Here is a 23,495-nt window from a genome sequence, read left to right as displayed (position 1 = left end):
CTCCTTTTCTTCAATCAAACCATTTACATAAACGACGTGTGACGTGGGCGTGCGTCTGCATTCTGCTGCCCTTATAAGGATGGGAACATTGCGCGGGAACAGGGGGCTCGGCCCCGGTTGCTATGGCGCATTGGAGAATGTAAGCAGAGGGGCGGGGCCTGTGGTTTTACTACAGCGCCAGATGGCTCGTCTGGAGGACGGAGGTTTTTAGGAGGCGTCTCGCACGAAGATGCGCTTTGTTGATTTCAATTGCGTGACAACGGAGGCGATTAGAGGAGAATAACGTGAGGCTGAAACACGGGGTCTCCATCCAGTGGTCAGCGGAGGACCCGCAGTCAACCAGCGGGCCCCTCACACAACCATCCAGCCTATAGAGGCTCATAACACTGCGTGATGACACCGCTGGAATGAGTCTGTCCCGTGGTGCTCTGTGACGAAGTACGTTTACTACTGTGCCCGAACACGAATATTTATTATATTATATTATTTTGCATTATAACAAAACATAACATAACATGATAAATTATCTTCTATTACATTACATTACATTATATTATCTTATATTATAACATAACATAACATATTCGAATCCATTCCATTATTATATTATGGTATTATTAAAATAAAATATAACATAACATAATACATTCTCTTCTATAACATTACATAACATTACATTATATTATAACATAACATATTCTTTTCTATTACATCATATTATTGTATAAAATAACATAACACCTGCTATTCTTTTACATTATATTGAATTGTATTATATCAAATGCTACTCTGTTATTTCTACTCTACTCTTCCATTTATTTCAGCTATTAGTGCGTGAAAATGCATGCAAAGTACACAATTGGCACAGAAATGGCAAATATTTTGATGATGATGTTATTGTTGTTACTTGAAATGCTGAATATTTCATGGTTTGCTGATTGGGCAGAGTGAGCGTTCTTAAGGTGTCACTTTAATTAGTTGTGATAAGCGTGTCACAGTCTTTACAAAAGTAGGTTGTGCTTCACTGTTGCTGAATGGGATTGCATTACACTGCGTGTGGTGTATTTAGGTCTCACTTGTATGCATGCACACCATTGATGCAAAAACCATCTTAAAAATTATAAAATATCCACGGATCACACAGTGTGTATATATGTATTTAGTAGTTGGTCAAGTTTTTATTCGGTAAACTTTTACTATAACCTTTCACACAGATTAGCACAAACAACAGGACCAAGACATGTCAGGTATGTCAATATTAACTTTAATCTTTTACAACACATTTCATAAATAACAGTTCATTATTGCTTTCTCTAATCTGTACTTCAATGATAATAAAGGCTTGGTCGTTGTGGGTTACATAGTGCTTGCAGGAGAGTGCAGGAGACAGCATTTTCACAATTCTCAAACTGTTAAATGCAACATCAAAATAATACCTAGCTGTTTTTAAGAACCTGTGCTCTATTCATTGTCAGATATATATTTTTTTGCAAAGACAATGGAACAGTTCAGAAAAAAAACAACGTGACTTTTAATCCACATAATCGGTAAAGTATAGTGGAATCTATTGTTTTACACAGACACAAATAAGATGCCTTTATACAGGGAAAATGCCACAGATTCATTTTAGCATAAGAACAAATGGCCACGGTTCTATTGAAGATCTAATGAAGCAAAATATTTACAATGAGAGAGGAGGAAAAATAAATCTGACAAAGTGGTAAAGACTATTTGAACAGACACAACTGGGACACCAGTTTGGTTTCAGTGTTTCAACAAGGGAGGATTTCATGAGCACAACTCTCTGAAGTTTGTGACCCCAAACTGAAATAAGCAAAGAGAATCAGGCCATCAGGACATTTTACAGTATAACAAGAGCATAATAATACAACCTATTATAACATATTATACTGGGGGAGCATTAGCTTTCTTTATTATATTTACTAGGATATTCAATGAATAACGTCAAGAAATATGTTTCTATAATAAGGCCTGAGTCCTGATATTTCAAGTCACCACACACTAAAGACATAAAACAAACAAGGAAACAGAATTTGGCCATGCATGTGTTTAGTTTAAATTTCAAGTGCAAGCAATACAGCAGTAGAAGGAGAGTTATAGTTGTCCTAAGGGTCAGGTGCAGTTAACGGTGCGAGCTGTGAGAATATCTACTGTAAAAGTGAGATGATTAATGACTCTTGATTTTTTTCCTCCAGGAATTTCACAGTGTAAAGCGTAGCACGAAAAACCAGACCACTTCCTGAAGCAAATACAGTGAACAAGGCAATACGCTTGAAGCTTCATCCGGTCCGGTGTCCTTTTTTATAATGATATAGTCTCGAAAAGTCATGGAAAGATGAACGTTTTAACCCATCAGCATTCCTGCAGTACGTTGCAGACAGGGGGGGGTGTTAGTCTCCATGCTTATTGTTCGGGGTCAGAGGTCGACTCCTTTAACCAGTGCCGTTTCCAGGGTGATGGCGAACTCATTGAGCGTGTGTAGGATGCGAGACAGGGAGTGTACGGCTGCGCGGTCCCGCAGCAGAGCACTGTCCTCGTAAGTCCGCGCTGTCAGGGGACACTCTGCCAACAGGGGGAGCCACTGGGAGAGAAGCCGGTCCCTGTCCAGAGGAGAAGGTCAGTTAATAATAATAATAATAATAAGATCATCATCATCATCATAATACACTTGTCTATATAAAAGTGCTTCACAGACATAAAAACAGAAAATTTAAAGTGCAATTACAGATTTAAAAAAGAATTTGGAGACAATTAATAAAAACAACAAAGCCCTTTCATAAAAATGTGTTTTAAAAGAGCGCTTCGACTGCTTTGCTTGGCTTGTAAATCATTTACCCAACCCTCACCCTCTGGTCAGGGTTTTTCCAACATGTGCACTTGATGTAATTTGAAAACAGCAGAACTACCATGCTCCCTGCATTCAAAAACATATCCCCCTTTTTCACTTTTGCCCCTGCCTGTCTGTAACCATTAGAGAATGAAGGTGGATACTGTCCCTCCCGTGTAAATAGGTCAGTGAGAGAAAACAGTAAAGCAGTTATGCTGCAGGCCACTTCCTCATGGCCTCAGGAGGAAAACTAAGTTGAGCGTTGAATGAGGATGCTCTTTTAAGAAATAAATCTATATACTTATTTTATTTGACTAGCAGAATTTCAGCAATAAAGGTACTATAACTATTAAATTTTTTCATTGGCCTGCTTTTGTTGTATTTTGTATTTGTATTACAGTAACTGTTACAGCTTTCTTGAATTAAAAATATATTCTTGTATTTTCCGGTTTTATAAATCTAGCTCCTATTACAACCCTGTCAGATCATTTCATGTTGTCCATATGATCTTAAAGGTATTTCCTTGTCCTTTTAAACTATTTTCAGACATGAACTCAGGAAAATGTCTGAAAAACAGACTTTCTCCAGACTTTGCTTTTCACATATGAGGAAAGCAGCAGGAGATTGTCTGGTTCACTCACTCACAATAAGGAAGATCTCTAGAGCATTCAGGTGAGGAGTGGTGAAGAATCCAAGAGGCAAGACATGACGTCTTTACAGCACATTAACAAGGCCGTCTGCCCTTATCGTCAATAGCTCTTGAATCTCATTGCCTTTCCAAGTTGATCTTCTTTACAGCACATTAACAAGGCCGTCTGCCCTTATCGTCAATAGCTCTTGAATCTCATTGCCTTTCCAAGTTGATCTTCTTCAGTGTCTTCTACGTGTAAGAAACCTCTCATTGATCCTGATTCATATTTGTATTCATGGTTTTGTTTTGCATACTTCACATCTCAGAAATGTCATCAACATGCTCACTCTTGAATTCTGCAGCCATAATCCTGCTGTATTCTCACATGGGCTCAGTCGGATATTCTCTGGAGTTTTTACAAGGGGGCTGGCAGCACAAAACTCAGGAGATTGTTCAGAGCAACCGACTCACATACAGCCACTCCAGAAAAAAAGCTCATGGCATGCCTGAAAGCCCTTTCTGTGTTTCAAGACACTCACCTGATTCCCAGGCAGACGAACAGCTGGAACTTTCCCTCTTTTCCAATGTTACGGGTCGAAGCGTTGATGGCGTTGACGTAGTGGCACAGTGAGTCGCATGGCGGACCCTTCGTCAGTGTTGATCCCTGCAGATCACCCATCTGATCAGCGGTCTCCAAGGAAACCACTGCCTTCTCTGTGGGGAAGAGTTGTCCATAACATCAGTGCATGACTTATTAATATACTGAAACATAAGGCCATTAAAAACAAACACTGGAGATGGATGCTGTAACACTTTTGTTAAACATCAATCATGTTTTGTTGCATGTAATTTAATATGTGAAGCTCATGTTCACTGCCACTAGATGGAGACAGGGGTCCGACATCTGTGAGACGTAAACATCACATTTGTGGATGATATTGATGAACTGGCGCTCACGGTACCTACCGACAAAGTCCCACACAAACACGTTCCGCTGGAAGAGACGGTTGGATTTTAATCCATGGAGGAGGAAATTCTCCAGGGACAGCACCAGCCCTCCTTCACCACATAACAAGACTGTCAAGTTTCCCCTCTGGGAGGAAAAAGACACAAGAACAGAGGAACTGTGAGCATGAGGCTCATCTTACAACTTCAGTAAGTCTTATATAAGTGATGGGGAGCAGAGCAGAGAACATTTCTGATAAGCTCTCCTTTAATTTACGAAGGGCATGTCAACAGAACAGAGCCTGTGCATTAAAGCCTCTATACTAAATATGTTACGGCACTGAGGTGGAGGCTTGTTAATGAACTGATCCATCAAATCTCTTCTGCTTTTTTAACTTGGTGCTGACATAGAGAGAGTCGAGTCTGATGCACAAATGAGGCCCGGGCTGGAGAAGCTGGGATAATGAGCCGTGGCGGAGATAAAAATAACACAGGAGGCTGAACGCTGCTGCAGAGATGCTCTCCTCTGCATTAACCGTATCTGTCCTCATTGTATATTAGTGAACCACAAGGCTACATAAATGCAGGATTTCACTTTTACAGTCACGTACCTCTTGTTCAGGTTTGTGGAAGTGCTTAACAAGGTTATTTGCCGTCTCCCTCATGTTCTCCTGTACTTCAACAGACTGCATCCCTGACAAGATAAATGTCACAAACAGAAACGTGAGGATGAGCGATGACAAACACGGGCGGATGAGAACAGGGGCTCAATAGAAAGGTGATACAGCAGCAGAATGTGTTATTGTGGTGGGCCTAAACCAACAAGTAGGTCAGCCATTGTACTAAAGAATGTGCTCTTTGTCAGCACGTACTGCTTCGGCTGCCAAGCGATCCCAGTACTGTCCGTACGCTCTGAGAAGGAGAGGCCAGCTCCGGAGGCGTCCCTGTCCACCTTCCAGCGTCCTCCTCCCCACCAGGTGACACCAGCTGACCAATGAGGACTCTCTCCAAGCTGCCGTCACCCACGCCTTTCCCCAGCCAGCGGCCGCATGGGAACCTGAAAGGAAAGAGGACACAGAGCTTTATTATATTCAAAAGAAAAAGTAATGAACAATTTATTATGCAAGGACACAGCAGGAAGAGGGACATCTGTTCTGATCAGCTGGTGTAGTGTGCTGAGAGAACATCGCTGATAAACAAGTTAAAATCGAATATAATAAATAAATTATATCCTTAGATTATTTTCTCCTTTTTTTCCACAAGAGTAAACTACACAAAAATTACAGAATGGATTTTACAAAACTTGATAGAAGGATGGGACATGAGCCAAGAAAACGTTTGGCACGGATCCAGAGGGGCGGACTCAGGGATGTTTTAATCACTCACATTATGAGATAGGACCCTTGGTAGAGGTATTACTCTTCTGAGTGCCATTGTAGTTTTTAATGTTTAGGTTATTGTAGAATCCTGAACTTGCTGAAGTGTACAAGCTTTAAGGCGACACGTGTTTTTCATATCCACAAAACTCTCGATCATTGTGTCTTTGAAAGGCAAAGAAAGGATTAATCCACATGTACTGTACAAATATATGCAACCCAAAAATAATCAAAATAAAATGCTGCCTGTTTATCTCTGGGTATTCTTAAATATATCAATATATTAAGGTTTATACTTTAAGTGGCAATGTTAAAATGAATACAGTCAACTCTAAATAGAGTTTGGTTCCTGTAATTATGTTATTGTCATCGGACATCCAACATTTGACACAAAGGTTCATTTAGAAGTCACTGTAGCTGAATCTCATTATCACACGGAGAGCTGCGGCCCACAAACACATTTTTGCCCACTTGGCCACAGCGCTTTAAAATCAGAGTCAGTGTTGAGAACAAAGTCAGAGGATGAGTCTTACTTGTATGTGTGTCCAGTGATCTCATTGTACACCATCACACAGTCGATCAGACACTTGGCCAGCAGACCCGAGTTCTCCTGTCCCAGCTGCAGAGTGCTCAGCCTGCCCAGGTTCTTACACTGAGATGAAAAGAACAGACCCCATTGACATCAGCTCTGTGTGTGTGTGTGTGTGTGTGTGTGTGTGTGTTGCTTTATATTGTGTATACGGATAGTAACACAGAGGGGTGAATACAAACCTGGAAGAAAATCTCTTGTGTATTCTTCGAGATCTGTCTCACTCCTGAATCACCCAGTTCTCCTGACACACACACCCAGGGGTTAACTGTTGCCATAGCAATGCTCAACTTCTTCATGGGTACAATAACGACACGGTATGGAATACCTGGAGACGCCAAGAGAAAAGGTTATTGAAGTGATTCAGCGGTTTCTTTCACAAGTAAAATGACCTAACTCTTCGTACGATACATGTTTTATTTGTGTCCTGTGAGTTGCAGAAAGTTTGGGATGGGATGAATGTTGTAAAACACAAACACAACAAGAGGCAAACTTTCATTACGTTTTTTTAAAGCAGTAAACCAAACAGTAAATTCTCTCTAAAGTTTACAGGACTCACTGATGGAGGTGAAGACCCGTGTAAAACAGAGGTAGTCCACAGTGTTGAGAGACAGCAGGTGGAACAGAAACTGCTCCCTCTCCTCCTCACACAGCAGGAATGCATGAGGTTTGTACAGCTGCCTGTCAGGGAGGAAATTAAAAGTCTGTCAAAGTTATAGCCCTCAACATAAATCCAATGAGTCACTGGTGATGAATTCTCACCTGAGCAGCTTCTGGTTTGTTAGCAGCTCTTTAAGGTGCTGGGAAAGCATTTTCTTCTCCAGAGCCAGGTGGATCCAGGCCCGGGCCTGACCCACCTCAGACAGACCCTCACTCATGGTTTGGATAAACCTGGAGGATGAACAGACGTCAAAATCGTATGTGTTGACTCTGTTTTTATTCATCATCAAGACAAATTAAAGCCTTTTACGAACATATATAAACCTCTCTGTTTGTAATGGGCTGCTTGCTTGGCCTGTGGAAATGATGGTTGCAGCTTTTTTTTCTGAGACTGTATAAGTGAACTGCAGTAATTGAGCTACAGCGAGTTAAGAACGGCCGCAGGACTCAGCCTGCAGAACCCTAAAGCTGCTCCATCGCTGCTGCATAAAGAGTTCACCTGTTTATTCAAAGTGCGGTAAGCTCAACTTAGTTTGCAAATTTATTTTTATCTTTATTGTATGTAAAGCACTTTGAGCTGCATTTCTTGTATGAAAGGTGCTTTCCAATTAAAGTTTATAATTACTATTATTATTACCTCATGTCCTGTGTTAAGGATCCTCTCAGGAGCAGAGCGCCGTCATCAAGCGTCCTCTGCTCGGAGCCATTGGACCCTGAACAGGCAGCGAGCACAACACCAATGATCAGTAACATTTGAGCTCAGTGATTTAAAAAGAGAAAACAAAACAGTGCGGTGAGTGTCTGACCTGGAGACTCAGCTGGTGTCTCTGTCTTCCCCTGGGCTGCCTGGTAGTGAAGCAGATGGGACCAGAGAGCAGACTTCCCCTGTTTGGGAGAAACACACTTGTCAACATCGAACAGCTTCATGCAGTCATCTCTTAGTGTTTACGTCGCTTGATGTAAATGTGTTTGCATGATGACGCACAGTTCCAGATGCTTCTGTAGGTCATCTGTGTTTTTAGGGCATGTTGAATTACACGTCTGTGAGTGTCTGACCTGTTTCAGCTGCAGACCGTGGCCCCAGGTTCTCTCCAGTAGGTCACACAGACCGTGGATGAGTGTGTTTTCTTGCAGGCCTGTGATGTTGGCTTCTCCTTGACCGAGCTCCACACTCTCCTTCCCCATCCTTTCCATCAGCATCCGTTTGGTCTAAAGAGCCAGCATATTAATATATTTTATGACCACGAACCACAAATTAAGAAATCAAAGACAGCAGCACCTCCCACGCTACACAAAACGGCCACGCTCACCTTCAGACGACACTCGCTCAGCAACCCATCAACAAACTCTCGGTGAGTCTGAGTGACGGATTGAGGTGACGGGTCGAGCAGCTTTGCCTGACGGAGGTTCTTCCTCACAAACGTGTGCTTCTGTTGAGCAAACAAAAAAGGTCATAAATCAGATGCGACCTTCCTGAAGCCTTTCAGAGTGTCAGAGTGTTGAAACATGAGAAGTACCTGTCTCTGTTCATTATCCACTCCTGAGTGATCAGCTGCCATCAATCTCTTGGGCTCAGTCCTGCGTGATGCTGTCACACGACTGGACCACCTGTTCCCCCAGATAACATGACAAAGTTTAAGTCAAGTGTTCGCAAATGAGGTTGCGTGTTCAAATCTCATGTTTGTATTTTGGTAGAACCTGGATACTACATGCTATGATATACTGTAATGATACGAACCATAGGCAGTGGTTCTGGTGGACCTTTAAAAATCTTTTTTTTTTTTAAATCTTTTTTTTTGGATGTTGAAAAAGTTACATTTTCAAATGAGCTGGAAGTTCAAGAACTACCCCTCGGCCTTAGGTGGAATAAGCCCTTGTTGAAATGTTGTCTCACTGACTAACAGAAGAAAACCTCACTTGTTGGTGTTTTGTCCCTGTGCGAGCACATCGGCCTGCAGCTTGGGGAAATATCCCGGCTGGTGACGACCTTGTCCGATCCTCATGTCGAGCAGGTGGGGGTGTATGGCTGTGTGGTCGGCCTTCAGCAGTCTGCGTTCGGTCGCCTGGGCTGCAGAGACAAACACAGACATGTATTCAACTGGTTAATTGCTACTCAGCTTCTTTGTTATAGGAGAACAGACACACAGACTAAGATGAATCAGAGACATATTGCTAAGAAAAAAACTAAATGTGCAAGATGCTGCAGACTGAGATGTGAGCAGGGGGTTTGCTGCAGTGAGGTTGGCAGGACATCAAAGCAGAAAGTCTGAAACAGTGTTCAGAGGACACAACGCATTTTGATTCTCTTATATAATGTTCTCTCAAACCATATTATTTAGTTCACCCCCTCTCAAATTCTACCCACATTTCCCCCCTCAGGTTAAACTCTATTGTGTTTAAAACATTTATCAGATTGTTTAATTTTCCTTTCCATTTGAGAACTCTATCCACCAATTATAATTTCCAAATGCAAACGTTCTGGTGGAGGATTCCTATTGTGGAGATTTAAAGCAAAAACCTCTGTTCTGGAAACTGTGGTTGCAGAAAGGCCGAGCCACATAATGAACACAAAACCGCGAACAGAGGGACAGATGGTAACAGATTTACAGAGTCACTCTGAAAAATCTGTCACCTCAATCACATCACTCTGCTCACATGACCAGTTGGGATTTCAATCCACTGCTAAATCCTGAAGAGACACTGATGAAACAACCCACTGTTTCGCTTGGTTTGTCGCAGGTTGTCAGAAAACCGTACAGCTTCTTAAACGACTGCATGTAAAAACTCAAATATTAAGTGACTGCCTGCAGGGGCAGTAAATGTGAAAATCAGATTCACATGAGACTCTATGGAGATGATGTCATATCAGATTAAGTCTCCTGGTGAGAGAGCAACAATGACGCCTGAGATATCAGCTTTAAAACTGGACCTGAAAAAGCTTTGACATGTTTTTGCTGCATTTAGCCTTGTGTTCAAGCATATAGGAATACCATTTTTTCACTTTATCTTCACTGGAAAAAAATATGAAATCTGGGGTCTGTGCCAAACCACTATGTTCCCCTACGTTAAAATTTAATTTGTAATGATAATGATAATGGCATGTGCTATTGTGATTTCCATAATATTTAATTGTTCTGCCCCAATGCATGACTTTAATTATTCACTGTACCTGACTCAAAGAGCGTGGTGCACTTCCTGTAGTGACAGTTGTGGGAGTCCTTGTCTGTATCATACAGTCGTTCTTTCTCCAGCCGGTTGTCAAACAGCTGCTGCATTGGATCTCTCTCTGCCCAGCGAGAAATAACTTTCCCATCGACAAAAGAAGAAAACATGGACGTCTCCAGGAACCGGGACATGAAACGCAGGTGGGCCGTGGGCTGAACTGAGAGGAAGGAACCCTGAAACATTGTGAACCATGAGTGAAGACAATCAGCGTTGGCATCGATTATCTATCACAATCAAAGATTTATAGAAAACGATTTAATATACATGCGAATCATTGGAAAATAATAACCTTGTCAAAGCTGAACGTGCCCTCTCGGTTGCTGAGCCATGAGTCTAGATCCAGAGCGCTGTGGATGACAAACTCGTCATACCTGCCGAACATGGCAGCAAAACGTCCAGCAAACACCTCCCTCAGCTGAATGTTCAGCTTCGCAGCCTTTAACTCTTCCTCCTCCTCTTCGAACACGTGTCCCAGCGTCTGCTCGCCGTCTGACATTTTTCCTCCTCCGCACCTCCTTGCCAGAGCCTGCAGCCTCTCCAGCACTGCCAGCTCCTCGCCGCCGAGGTTCCCGTTCCTTCTGTCCTCCATCAGATCCTCCAGGACCAGGCTGCTGACACGTGGGGAGGTGGTGGTGGTTGTGATGGGCTTTGTGATTACACCTCCCTGAGGAGGGAGTCCAAAACGCAGCAGGACCTCGCTCAGTTCCTGGATTAACTCGGTCTGGTTTGGAAACATGGGCAGGTCCTCGGGGGCTTCGATACAGTGGTTGTCAATGTCGACGATACACAGGTTTGCCTGCGAGGAACAAACAATTATTATCAACTGGCTCATCCATCAGATAACAAAGGTTTAACTTGACATGACAGCTCCTCGAAAGTGACGCCAAAGTGTCTTGATCGCCCCTGGTGGCTGACTGCAGTATAGGTCATAAGCCTCCATGTTAATGGATGGGACATACACATCAAATATTTTCTCACTGATGGTTTCCGTCATTTTAGGTTATTTTCATCACACAGTTGTTTGTTCAAATGCTTACTTTCCAGTAAGTTTGGTTTTAAATAATTATTTGAAACCTCATGAGACCAACGCCCAAGTGAGCGTGAGTCAGTCGGCTGGACCTCAATACTGCGGCTCCATCCTATAATCACTAATGTGCAGTCTGGCTCCAAACACCCAAGATGGCAGCATTTGTATTCAGGACACAGTCTACGTTCACAATGCATAGACTCTTATTGTTGACAATTAAAGGCTGAGCTGTGATATCAAATTAGGAGAGATGAAGATTTATATTTCATAATTAGATTCTTGGCATTTCACTGTGATAAACCCTCACAGGACAATTAGCATGTGAAGGCTTACGTAAAGATTACTGCTATCACCGCTGCTATCATCAGGCTTTTACAGCAGCAAATGACCCCAGCAACCTGTGTGAAAACTGAGCCTCTATAGCTGCTGAGCAACGAATGGTAGAACTTTAAGTGAAGGATAGGAACTGATTTTTAAAACTGCTTCTGTAAGCAGTGCTGTCAGCAGAGTCTCGACCTTCAGCAGTGACCTCAGGCCGACAGTTTACAGCCTCAGGGGAAGTGGACAGAGGCAGACATCCTCCGGCCTGGCAGTTAATGTGCTAGTTGATGTCTTCACTCCTCACTTAACATCTTTTCATCGTCTCTTTGAGCCAAAGAAGAAAACCAGGATCATAACTCAACCCAATGCATTTTATTTTTCCAGTTGTTTTGTGAATCAGATACATTTTGTGCAAATCAATATTATGAACAACCACTGAAGTGTTCAGATCACCTCAGGGATACTGGGCTTTTCTAGTGATCACACGCATGATTAAAACATTTCCCATTTCCTCAAATTGCACAACTCAAGAAATAAGTGGTGATCCCTAATTCTCATTAATTATTTAGCAAGTCCCATAATTCTGGATATTTCCTGCCCTGCTTTTTTGCTTTCATCCCCCCTCGAGCTGTCTTTTCTATTGCCTCTTTTTCTGGGGCAGAGCGACTTCAAAGAGGCGTCAGTGAGATATTCATGCAGCATAAAGTGATCTCAGTTGCATGATTAGGTCTGAAGTTGGGGGGTGGGAAGCTCTGTGGAAACATGGCGTATCTGTTCGACAGGACCGAAGCCGAGGGCAAATTGTCATACAAGCGGAACAGAGGGGATCAGCAAATGTGTGTAAGAGAGTTTTAGTTTGACAAATCATTGTTAGATTCTTTTTGTGTGAATGTTTCTTAAAATTTTTTTTTTTTGAGCTGCTTATTCAGAGCTGTACCTCGTGTGGGAGGTGAAGGGAGGAACGCTGAGCTCCATCTCTGCGCTGGATGCCGATCAGGAACGGCATGGGGGCATCCAGGAGGTGATGCAATGGCGGAGAGACGATGGGCAGGTAGATGTGCTGCCACTGGAACGGGAAAAGCAAAGTGGTGATGCCCTCTGCCACCGTCATCAAACGCTGGTAGTCTGAGGAGAGGAGAGAAAGTGAAATATGAGGCATTAGCGAGAATAACTGCAATATTCACAAGTCCAACTGTGTCCAGATGTGAAAAAAATCTTCTATTTTAGTATAAACTATTACCTTTGTGAAGGAGGTAACATTTTCTACCCTCTCAATGTTTGTTTGTTTGTTTGTAAGCAACATTAAACAAAAACAACTGAACAGATTTCCACGAAACTTGGTGACAGGATGTGGTAGTGGAAGTCAGGAAAGTGGAAGTCAGGAAAGTGGAGATCAGTGGCGATCTAGATTGTAGTTTTGCACCATGTTTTGTACTTGTTTTGTAACTTTGAGGATTTCTAAATTCTGAAAAAGCCCTGATAGATATTGACTAAGGTGCTCCTTCAATATACTCACACATCATCTTAAAAGATTCTTTATAATAATATTAAAATATCTTCCTTTGATTTTAATCATGCAAATTAATTAATTGTTTTTTTACCATGAGAGCAAAGCAGAACTTGAGTCTCCAGAAATGCACAGGTAAGTAGTTGCACCATATTGTCGACACCCAGCAGGGAGAACGCCTCTCCCAAAGGATACTCCCCCAGTGGAAGCTCCCCCGGCCCAGGCCGCTGGCACACGATGGGGCGATGCACGCCGTGGAACCTCAGAGACCTGCCGGGCGGAGGCAGGGGCACCTCATACAGGATGTTGTGGATGTAGCTCTCCAGAGGAAGAGGTGGAGCTGTGTGCGACGTCACAGCCTGGTGAAGCTGAGACAGGAACTGTCGTGAAGCTTGAAGAAAAGGGAGCGGCGTCAGAAGGCAGAGGGCTTTGGACACATACAGGGTGTCGCGTGCTGGATCGAAGGAGCCTGCGCAGCCGAGGCAGCCAGAAATCCCAGCCAGGGACTCGGCGTCTGACTCGTCCAGGCTGCTCACAAGAGAGTCCATGCTGGAGGTGGAGGGCGAGGAGGCGGATGAAGACGAGGAGGAGGGAGAGGAGGAAGATGAGGACTGGTGCTCCACATGGTGCATCTGACTGAGAGTGTGCATGGCAGTGATGATCTGAGGACTGGTCACCTCCTCGTAGAACGTGTGGACAAATCCGTAGGAACGTGTGCCATCATCAGAGCAAAGTGTAAATGAGTGGAACTGAGGATCGAGTCTGTCGGTCTGAGTGCGGAAGGACAGACCCCTCGGCATACAGAGCTGAAGACAGATAAAGAGGATAAAGAGGGTCAGAATTAAGAAGCAATTTGATGTTGACAATGTTCTGCGACTTTAAACTTTAGGTGTTTCAGAAATCTTTGAGGTTTGTAAGGTTGTATAAACTGGGGGTCCATCTACAAGTGGCCCACTGGATTTTGACTGTAGCATCATGGGGAGAAAACAGGTTTCATTTGAGGACTGTATATATTGTATATACAATAAATATATTGTTAACCTAAATACAGATTATGGTGAATGAGACATACACAGCAGTTTAACTCAACCTCACTTGCTACTAATATAGGACACTACTTAGAATATTCAGCATGGCACTGGTACCATTTTTTGACTCATTCATAGTTACTATAGTCTTTTGTTTCATTTCAGTTCTTAAAATGAGTTGTTGTTTATCGTTGTCATGTGTACAGAGTTTTGGAAATTATGATTAAATTATTTTTTACTTCTGTACTGCGTTAAACATCTGAAAAACTTAAATTAAGTATAAATCATAGGATTGAAAAAACAAATAATAAAACCATATTAAAACAGTTACTTTTCATTCACAGCATTATTTTATTTAATGTTATAATAATTGATTATAATATTTGGAAGAGCAAAAAAAAAATGTGTCCCACAAAGTCAGCATCTTCCTTCTCATTTCCATAGCTGTGAGAGAAAATGAGAGAATGACAAATTCTCACCATGTTGACCGCATCTTTACTGAAGGGGTTCCTGTCTGTGTTTTCAGGGTAGTGCACCAGAAGCTTTGACTTGAAGGATCGTCGAATGGGGCTCTGCTCGAAGCTTTCACCTGAAACACAGACAGTTCACATCACATCAGTGCACAGCGATCTTTGACCTTCATCACTGCTGAGTCAAAATTCATAACAACGGGGAAAAGGACGGAACAGAGGACGTGTAAAATTGACAGCAGATTTGATTTATGAAAAAACTCGAACAGGACGACCTTGGACACCAAAAAAATAATAATCCGTTGTCAACAGGAAAGGCCATTCTACAGTGAGGAGGGAGAAGCTTTCCGAGGGTTATGTAACGCAGCTCATCACCACAGAGACAGTACGGGAACAGTGGTGCAACAGCCCTCCTGCAGTAAGAAACGCTTCACACCTCCAGGACAAATATACACTGCTTCTTCATACACGGAGAGTTTTCAGGCTGAGGATAAAGGATGAGAGGTTTCTATGCAACAGCTACATTAATACAAAAGGAATGAATTTGTAGAGCATGTAAGAAATCTCTATTCCTGCATTCACACTTCACATATTCGATGCATTGCTCTGCCTGGCTCCAGTTTCTCCTCTTTACACTCAGAGGACTGTCTGTGTGAGCACGAGTGGATGAAGAGGAGCCGCTGAGGAGAGAGCAGGCCGTGGAAGTAAACTTCTGTGACTCAGAGTGTGTGTGTGTGTGTGTGTGTGTGTGTGTGTAATCGACTGACAGAAGTGAAGGAGGCGCTTTCATTATTCATCCACTTTCTGAGAGGATGCCCTTGAACGCCACTCTTCGCTGTGTTCCCCCATTTCAAGTGTCCTCAGTGAGTTCTCAGCAGTAATGTTCAGCTTTGACTGACATCATCACAAGAAAAAAACTACCGCAAGAAGCCGATTAACAGACGAGATGACGCACAGGAGCCGGCGAGCGGAAGCTGCGCTGGAGGCGGAGTGAGGAGGGAGCACCACTTCAAGTTAAAGCGTGTCAGACTGGTAGGTGGGAGACTGAAGCGAGTGGATCACGGCGGAAAGAGGGGGAGTCAATGTTCTTTGCTGAGGATACAAACTGGTGTCAGCACTGAGAGGCAGAATCGAGCTTTGCACAGGGACACCTAGTTGCCATGGCAGCCACATCCATTGCAGCCTCGAAGATCCAGCGCGTCAGCTGGTATACGTCAGCCTGAGTTCCATCAGCTGATCCAGTTAAAACCCACACTCCTCCTGACACGAGCTCCCACCAGAGCAGAGCACAGTGAAAAGCATCCTCTCTCTTTCTCTCTCTCTTTTTCTGAGGGAGACGCAAGTGAAGGGAGGTTTGTTTGTGTTTGAATGACGCCTTAAATGGCTGTTTCATTTACACTGTAATGAGCATGCTTCCTCCTTCTACTCTGCTTACACACACACACACTTTTATTTTACACAATGTAGAAAATATATTATGTTCTTAATTCAAGTTCAATATATGTGGTTGTTTTTATGTTTTTATTTATTTATAGTTACTTATAAAGTTTAGAGTTAAACTGTAAAATATCGAACCTCAGTAACATTTTTTTGTCAAAAGGGTTTTAACAAATATATATTGGTATCTGAAATGTTTTACTCTCTGCTATCGTAATTGGCATCAGCCCCTAAAAATCCATATTGGTTTAGTCACTTTGTAAAATCTGTTTTAAAAAGTGAATTAAACAATTGAAATGTATTTTTTAAACAGTTGATGAACTGATTGTTTCTGCTCTAATCTTCATTACTTAAAATTCCACTGACTCTTCTCTCTCTATAGCATCATTGTCCTGTTATCACCAGAACATATAATATTGTCAGTGTTTGTGGAGCACGACAAAGTGTTTTATATTCATCCCACCGTTAGACATTCATCACAAAGATTCACTGCCCCAAATGGTCGTACATCGCAAAAACAGAGGCACGTCATCAGATTGAACATCTGTCATACTCACCATCAGGATTACTCTCACCGTCCCACTCATCACATCATTACATGAGAGGATGAGGACGGATGTAAGAAGCACATCAAGTTATTCCTTTTAGACTCAAACTGTTTTAATCACAGTCCTTAAATTATAGATGTGTCCGTCTCAGGTGAATCATGCGATTAACAAAATGACAAATTTAGATTTTCATCTGATCCTGAGACACTTTTGGGCTCATCTGCTAACAAAAGGATAAAAGAATGTACTGATGGCTTCAAGCTAAAATACGTCAGCACGAGTATTTATGAGAATACTGTATCTCTCAGTAAAAACAGTTTAACATCATAAATCAGGTCTTGTATGTTCGGTCGGTGAGTTTCTCGGCCTGCGCTGATGTCATCCCCCTGTGACAGTCATGTGGCCTGAACGGAAGCTGAAGCCTCTGCCATTCAGCATTCTAACAGGCAACGTCATGTGAAATTTGATTTGACTGCAGAAAACAAAGTGGCATCTATTTAGAAGCCAACAAGAGCAGATTGTGTCCATGAAGGCGTGCACTAATTACACTACACACACACACACATAAGATATGACCTAACAGAAACATTTGTGCGTGCTTTCAGGCTCATGTCCATGAAAAAATTAACACCTCTCGCTTGACTGCAGCTTATCGAACACCTTATGCTCATGCAAAGGCCGACACATTCACAGGCGGACAGTGATCACTTGAAAGCAGCACGGCCTCCTGCTGCAGAGGGTCTTAGATGACCTGCTGTTACATAAGCAGATTGGCAGAGCTCAGATATACAATAGCCAGCAGTGCTGTCACTTGCTGCAGGGAGCCAGCTATCAAAGTCCTCGCTGGTTAGTTAGAGCACTAACTAATCTGCAGCAGTGTGATCCAACAGAGCTCATCCTACATTTGACATTTTCTTGCTCTGACTAATTTTTGCTGTTACCCAACACCCATTTGGCTGAAAGAGTAAAAAAAACGAGCACGTCTGGTTACCATCTTTTCCCCTCCGAGGAGATGCTCTTTTGCTGCTACAAAGACGACAAGGAGAATTCAGGGTGGGACTATTGTTTGTGCTTCACAGCTCAAACCTGGAAGTGACGTTCAGGGTGTTGGTATTCATCACACCTGCACGGTTCTATTTCCTCACACACAGAGAGCAGGACACATGCAGGCATCACAGATGTCTCCTCTGTGACTGTCCCCACACCAGAGTGTCAGAAGACTCAGAAGACAGAAGCACCACCTTATGTCTCTATTTCTAACAGTGTTATTTCTCTCCACCACAAATAGACAATCACAAGGCAGCATCACTGCAGCTGCCATCGCCATAGCAACCCCCAAATTCATCAGCAGTCCTGTTTCCTTTAAACATCTTGACCAGGAGAACTGCGAGGGCCGTACACACAGAGACAATCAGCGCTTATTCACACACACAGAGCAGCGTGTAATCAGGACGCATCCACACACAACCCCGTGTCATCCATGAAGAACTGCATGAACCCGTCCACTCCAGCTTTATCAGGCAGAAAGGATGATGTTGTTGTCCACTCTCTGTTCATCCCTTTCTCTGCTATATCCTCCTCATGCAGCTGTAGCGGCGGATGACTTGCAGAAACCAGGGAAGCTATATACCGTATATTCTGAAATGATTCGATTTACATGATGAAAACACAGGGGACAGACGTGGAATGTGTTTTTACACACAAGCAGAGACACAAAGGAAGACGACTGTAGGGTAACACAGCATAACAATCATTTCAAATTCAATTCAATTTCATAAGAAAAGTCTTATTCTACTGGATGTCTGTTTTAAATAGTGGTTTATCTATTCCATAACCAAAAAATATAGACTGTAGCCCTACCAGCCCTGTGTGAGTTATTCCTAAAAAAATACACAAACCCTAACAGAAATCACATCAGCAAAATCGAATGGGAATAGATATATGAGATTAAAATATAAAATAAATTGCTATTGGTCAATTCTACACAGGCTACTTGCAGATAATACGTTGTCAACAACCCTGTGAAAGGGAAAAAAAAGATGTGGCGTCCAATCAAAACACATTTAAATGACACAAACCGGCCTTTATCAGGAGTTAAAGGAGAAACATGACACACATGTTGGATTTCTGCAGTGTGGATGTGTTTCTCTCGTGTATTTGTGGACCATCTACCTGCTCCATCGTCCGGCTCCAGGCCCGTGTCCGCGTCCACTCCACACACAACAAAGTAGTGGGCGAAGCGGCAGGAAGCCGCCGCTGTGGCCGTCGCAGTCCCGCTCATCTTCGACGGTGTGGTGGTGTGAGAGCTCCGGTTTATTTCTGCCAAACCCCGCGGATGATGTTCATAGCTGATGCGGCTAATCCGAAATGCTGCGTGGTCCCAGATGCTCCACCACCACTTTCCGCCCGGGTCCGTGCGCTGTAGGGCCGCCTGGCTGCGCGCACTGATCCGCGGTGTGACTCCGGTCGGGATGATCCAGAGATGGTCAACTCGACTGTTCAGAGGGGGAGGAGGCTGTATGTGTGTGAGAGAGAGAGAGAGAGGGGTGGAGAGAGGAAGACAAAGACCTCAACACATCATCATCATCTACACTGTGATTTTTTTTTTTTTTTGCAAATTGAAGATCATAGATGATCACATTTTTAATATGTTTTATTTTCTCCTTATTCAACTAAGAAAGTCCTATTGAGATACAACATCTGTCATAATGAGCAGCAATTAAATAAAAAGTTAAACTATAAGAATATAAATACAACCAGGGAGAAATAACACACACACATAGCTTTGTACTTTTATCTTACCCATAGCATCCAGATGTGAGCCACTTCTGGCAATGATGCAGCACTTCTGGTCTTCTTGGGCCCAAACAAAAAGGATCTGAGCCTAAAGTGGCGCATTTGTTAAATTGAAAATGTGGCTCAAATATCCAGATGTCTGCGTTTTTTAAGCAAACATTGGTGCTCTAGACAAGGTGTAATCTAGATGGGAATGTGGTAAATGCTAAATATGGCCCAAAAAGTACAAAAGAAATATGGGCCACCATAAGAACCTTAAATCTTCAGATTCTTTCTGTTTCTCAGGTGTCAAACGTGAGGTAAAACCCTGCTCAGCCCCATTTCCCATGTATTTAGTGAATGTTTAATATATATATGATTAAACATGAGAAATAAAAAGTGTTTTTCATCATGGTGTTTTTATTCAACCATTCAAACTCACATACACGTCTCATTACATCAGTAAAATCCAACTTCATTAAATAAATATGATAATCTAGGTCAAAAGTAAACCAACATTTTCCTGATCTATCTTTTCTAGTAGAATTATATTGCCTGAGAGATATTTTAGATTTGGGTGAAGATAAAGTAAGTGTCCAAACATCAATAATGTGCAGCATTTATACACCTGGAGCGACTCATGCCATAAAAACATTCATATTCTGAGACTTTTCATGCAAGTCAGAGGTATGCACCTTCACCCTTCCTCCTTTCTGTGAATACAAGTGAGCAGATGTGTCCACAGCTTCAGTCCTGCAGCTAAAAATGTGGATCTATCACTTGGGACCTGTCTTATTGCAGTAAGAGCACAACCTAACATAACAAGGCTTTAATTCATAATTCAATCACTGCTGTCATTCAAGAAGCTAGTTTTAAATGGATAACATTTTTCACGAACAGAAATCGCAGCTATTGTCATCGCTGCTTTGTTGACCTCTCAACCATTCAAGTTGTGTAACTTTAAAACAATCGTAACAGCCCAGACATCCTTTTTCCCTCAGAACTTCCTCCAGCTCCTCCCTGGAGGATTCGCAGGTGGTTGTCGGCCAGTAGAGACATTCAATATCACCGGTTGTATCCGAGTACAGGCAGCTGTGGTTAGTGTACAAGGTTTACTCAGGTGGCCTTCTAACCAAGCACCATAAACACGTCAGGTAGCTTTTCTTAATGCAGTGAAGGCAGTGATTCAACTTCCAAACCTTCCTCATACACTGGACCCTTTTTCTTGTCATACAATCAGAGAATGTGAGACCATCTCCACTGAGGTTTAAGCTCATTTTGGCTTTCCTCAAATCATGATGTGGCTTTTCAAATTAAATAAACAGACAAAATATCTTACTTTCGTTGAAGTAAGAACATAATATTTAAATCCAACATGTCGTTAGATTAACAAGGACTGGAGCTGTAGTACACCCATTCATTGGTGTTTTCAAGGCATGCTGAGGAGTGCAACAAGAAACCAGCTCTCTCAATAACAAGTGTCTCTCTCAACCACAGGCGTGAGGGTGTATTGGGCCATGCTTCACAGGTCACACTGACACATTCTCTAGAAAACTTTTGGCAGTGGTTTTAGGTTCAGAAATTTCACCTGGAAAAGATCTTCAGAGAAGGAAGGAGAGGTTCTAAGAAGGAAGGGCACTGTGGAGCTTTGATTGAAAACAGTGTGTTGGCGGCAGGAAGAAAACAGGGAGAAGGTTTAGCCTGTCTTTATACTCTACTGAATAAAGGCTTTTTGTGCTTCCTGCTCACTCATTGCTCATCAATTAATCCTGGTGTAAGTAACTGTAAATCAGGGGGAGTGGCTGGTGAGGAGGAACTGATCATTTAGTTTTGTGTGGTAATAATATTGATCTGGGGAACACAGTAGGTAATGTGTGTGGGAGTGGAAGCTGAGTATCCACAGGAAGCTACACAGCCTGCTCTTAATGTCAACAGATTTATAATTCAAGGGTGATAAGTTGATGGCTTTGGCAAAGTGTGTGGAAGCAAAAGCTGTGCATGGGTGAGGAGTGCAGACAGAGAAGTCTATGTTAAGATACGAGCCACGTGGGCCTGAATCTCCCCATCGGGGTGTGAAAGCAGCTGGACCAGCCTGCTGTGGAGCTGGGAGGATTCATCTAGCATGACTCGGAACAGGCAGTCCTGCTTCCGCCTCAGTTCTTCTGCTACCTGCACCGAGGGCCTCCAGGCCTTTAAGTTGCCCGCAAATGTCAGCAGTCGGAGAAGCACTGCAGGGGCTGTTCGTGCGTCAAATAGCAGCACAACAGAAGCTGGAGCCTTGAGCAAAAAAAACAAGAACAAGATTCAAATTAGCATTTCTAATAAATCTGGAGCCCTTTCACAAAAGTTTGATAACAAATGTGATGTTGAATTATGTAATACTTTTGTTTTGATGAACTTTAAACATAGACATGCAAACTAAGCTGGAAAGGATTAGGATTTAATTTTTCATTCCTTTATCCTTACCTGAGCTTGAACAATGTCATCCATCATATCTGGATTAGAGGATAAATTCACAAGGACCTTAGAAGCCTGAACCTGAAACAAAAAATACTTCACTTATGCGGATGTACTCACAACTTTACCACCATATTATTTTATCTCAGTGACGTACAAATGGTATATCATCATCTACCTACCTGTAATACTTCATTGCTCACAACAACAAGAGAAAGTAAAAGTGTAATTGATCCTTTTAGCAAGTGTTGGTGTTTGTCTGTGACTGAAAGGTTTGTCAGCAGCCTGAGAGCTCCAAGCTGAAGGTCGGAATTCACCGGGGACATCTCTATCAGTTCCAGCACTTGAGGCACATAAACCTACAAGAAAAGATCTTTAGTGAAACAGGTCTGTCCCCAAAAATTGGAAATGAATATACAAGATTGTACATGAGTACAAGCAAACCCCATCGCAGTATTAGACTGCATGATATATGCTGTACAGGATGGTAACAAACCTTTATTTGCTCCTGGTTCTGGATGTTCATACAGAGATTATTTAAAGCAGTCAGAGTCTGCACTCGAACCTCTGCAGTGGGATCTGAGAGGAAACCAGCTATGATAGGAATCCCTTCAAACTCCCGTATTTGGTTCTGGAGGATCAGGGATAAAAAAAAGTGATACAGAAAGAAATACAGAAGATAAATGAAGACAACTCAGACTCTTTATAGGCATAAAGCAACCAGCAAGTTGATGTGCAGAAGGTTTTAGAGAAAGCATATTGTTACAGTACCTGATTCACAGTGAAGGCAGCAGCGTTTCCTAACGTGAGTAGAATCCGACATCTGTCAGAGGGATTATTGCTGCTCTGCAGACATGACAGCAGCATTTTCAGGTGCTGGGGCTGCAGGTTTCCAGGGGACTGGTGGATGATGCCCCCTGTAGAGCAACATAAGCCAATTAACCTAATGACGACAACCGAGATGTGGTTTACTAGTTTATAAACAGGGAATTTAGAACAAACATAAGATAGAGCAGATATAAACTGGTTAGTGTGAGTGTTAAGTATTAATAATTTCTCATATCATTGGGTACCTGATGCAGCATCCGCAGGTCGTGGACACACAACATCCAGTCCGGACACTTTAGCCAGCAGGCTGCCCGGCTGGGGGGCACCATCCCCGGGCTGACTGCTCCTGACAGCAGGGCTCTCACCGGTGGCGCTTTTCTTGTTCCTCTTGAAGTTGCCTCCGCTGATAAGCTTGTAAATCCCGTAGGAAGCTCCAGCTCCGGCAACGATCCCAAGCAGAGCCTTCATGTTGCCGAGCCGGGGAGTGATACTGCCATCGCCCATGCTGCTGCTAACTGTAGTTGAGCTCTGCTAGCTAACTGACGTCAAGCTACAGAGGCTCAGAAGCGTTAGGAGTCGAATCTGTGAACTCGCTTGCTAACTAACCCGGTTCATTAGTTAGCAAACATTGGTGACTACCACTGGAACCTACACATAACCCAGATAAAGTAACGTAGACGGCTCCATTGCTGTGAGAGCTGGAGAGGTTTGCTGACAAGCTACAGTTGTCAACAATGTTTCAGTCTGTTTCCGGGCGGCTCATGGTGGCCGACCAAAACCTTCGCGGAGTTATTGGGTATGAGGGTATGAACAAACCCGATAT

General features: G+C 42.8%; 2 protein-coding genes and 1 long non-coding RNA gene across 4 annotated transcripts; 1 reads left to right on the top strand and 2 right to left on the bottom strand.

Annotated features, from left to right (window-relative positions):
• The first annotated feature begins 176 nt into the window (after window positions 1-176).
• LOC138410920 (uncharacterized) lies at window positions 177-1,469 on the top strand. Its single transcript, XR_011243562.1, has 2 exons — window positions 177-438; window positions 1,215-1,469. It is a non-coding gene; the product is annotated as an uncharacterized lncRNA (long non-coding RNA).
• On the bottom strand, window positions 1,244-19,105 carry LOC109624608 (DENN domain-containing protein 5B-like). Of its 2 annotated transcripts, none has more exons than XM_069529255.1 (21): window positions 18,785-19,105; window positions 14,637-14,746; window positions 13,224-13,935; window positions 12,560-12,747; window positions 10,564-11,070; window positions 10,219-10,447; window positions 8,967-9,117; window positions 8,567-8,663; window positions 8,360-8,479; window positions 8,106-8,258; window positions 7,856-7,934; window positions 7,687-7,762; window positions 7,152-7,280; window positions 6,949-7,070; window positions 6,572-6,717; window positions 6,334-6,452; window positions 5,297-5,481; window positions 5,036-5,118; window positions 4,446-4,572; window positions 4,019-4,193; window positions 1,244-2,621 (listed from the first exon to the last, which is right to left on the bottom strand). In XM_069529255.1, the coding sequence occupies exons 1-21, from the start codon at window positions 18,891-18,893 to the stop codon at window positions 2,438-2,440; spliced, it is 3,801 nt and encodes a 1,266-aa protein (XP_069385356.1). In that variant the 5' UTR covers window positions 18,894-19,105; the 3' UTR covers window positions 1,244-2,437. The 2 variants fall into 2 exon arrangements, with proteins under 2 accessions (XP_069385356.1, XP_069385357.1); XM_069529256.1 differs by having other exon boundaries at window positions 8,567-8,657.
• A 682-nt stretch (window positions 19,106-19,787) lies between these two features.
• armc10 (armadillo repeat containing 10) lies at window positions 19,788-23,442 on the bottom strand. Its single transcript, XM_020078934.2, has 6 exons — window positions 22,918-23,442; window positions 22,616-22,761; window positions 22,341-22,475; window positions 22,027-22,203; window positions 21,854-21,925; window positions 19,788-21,664 (listed from the first exon to the last, which is right to left on the bottom strand). The coding sequence occupies exons 1-6, from the start codon at window positions 23,174-23,176 to the stop codon at window positions 21,413-21,415; spliced, it is 1,041 nt and encodes a 346-aa protein (XP_019934493.1). The 5' UTR covers window positions 23,177-23,442; the 3' UTR covers window positions 19,788-21,412.
• Window positions 23,443-23,495: the final 53 nt, after the last annotated feature.

The sequence above is a fragment of the Paralichthys olivaceus genome, chromosome 7 (assembly GCF_024713975.1).
Source record: "Paralichthys olivaceus isolate ysfri-2021 chromosome 7, ASM2471397v2, whole genome shotgun sequence".
NCBI lineage: Eukaryota > Metazoa > Chordata > Actinopteri > Pleuronectiformes > Paralichthyidae > Paralichthys > Paralichthys olivaceus.
This window is presented reverse-complemented; position numbering and strand designations above follow the sequence as displayed.

What these genes read in the sequence shown, in the direction of transcription:
- armc10 (XM_020078934.2), bottom strand. Translation starts at nt 23,176, where the DNA reads ATGGGCGATGGCAGTATCACTCCCCGGCTCGGCAACATGAAGGCTCTG. An exon ending in ACCTGCGGATGCTGCATCAG is followed by an intron (nt 22,762 to 22,917) that starts GTACCCAATGAT and finishes GTTGCTCTACAG; the next exon opens with GGGGCATCATCCACCAGTCC. An exon ending in TGAGCAATGAAGTATTACAG is followed by an intron (nt 21,926 to 22,026) that starts GTAGGTAGATGA and finishes TTTTTGTTTCAG; the next exon opens with GTTCAGGCTTCTAAGGTCCT.
- LOC109624608 (XM_069529255.1), bottom strand. Translation starts at nt 18,893, where the DNA reads ATGAGCGGGACTGCGACGGCCACAGCGGCGGCTTCCTGCCGCTTCGCC. An exon ending in GTAAAGATGCGGTCAACATG is followed by an intron (nt 13,936 to 14,636) that starts GTGAGAATTTGT and finishes ATCTGTCTTCAG; the next exon opens with CTCTGTATGCCGAGGGGTCT. An exon ending in TGGATAATGAACAGAGACAG is followed by an intron (nt 8,480 to 8,566) that starts GTACTTCTCATG and finishes TTTGCTCAACAG; the next exon opens with AAGCACACGTTTGTGAGGAA.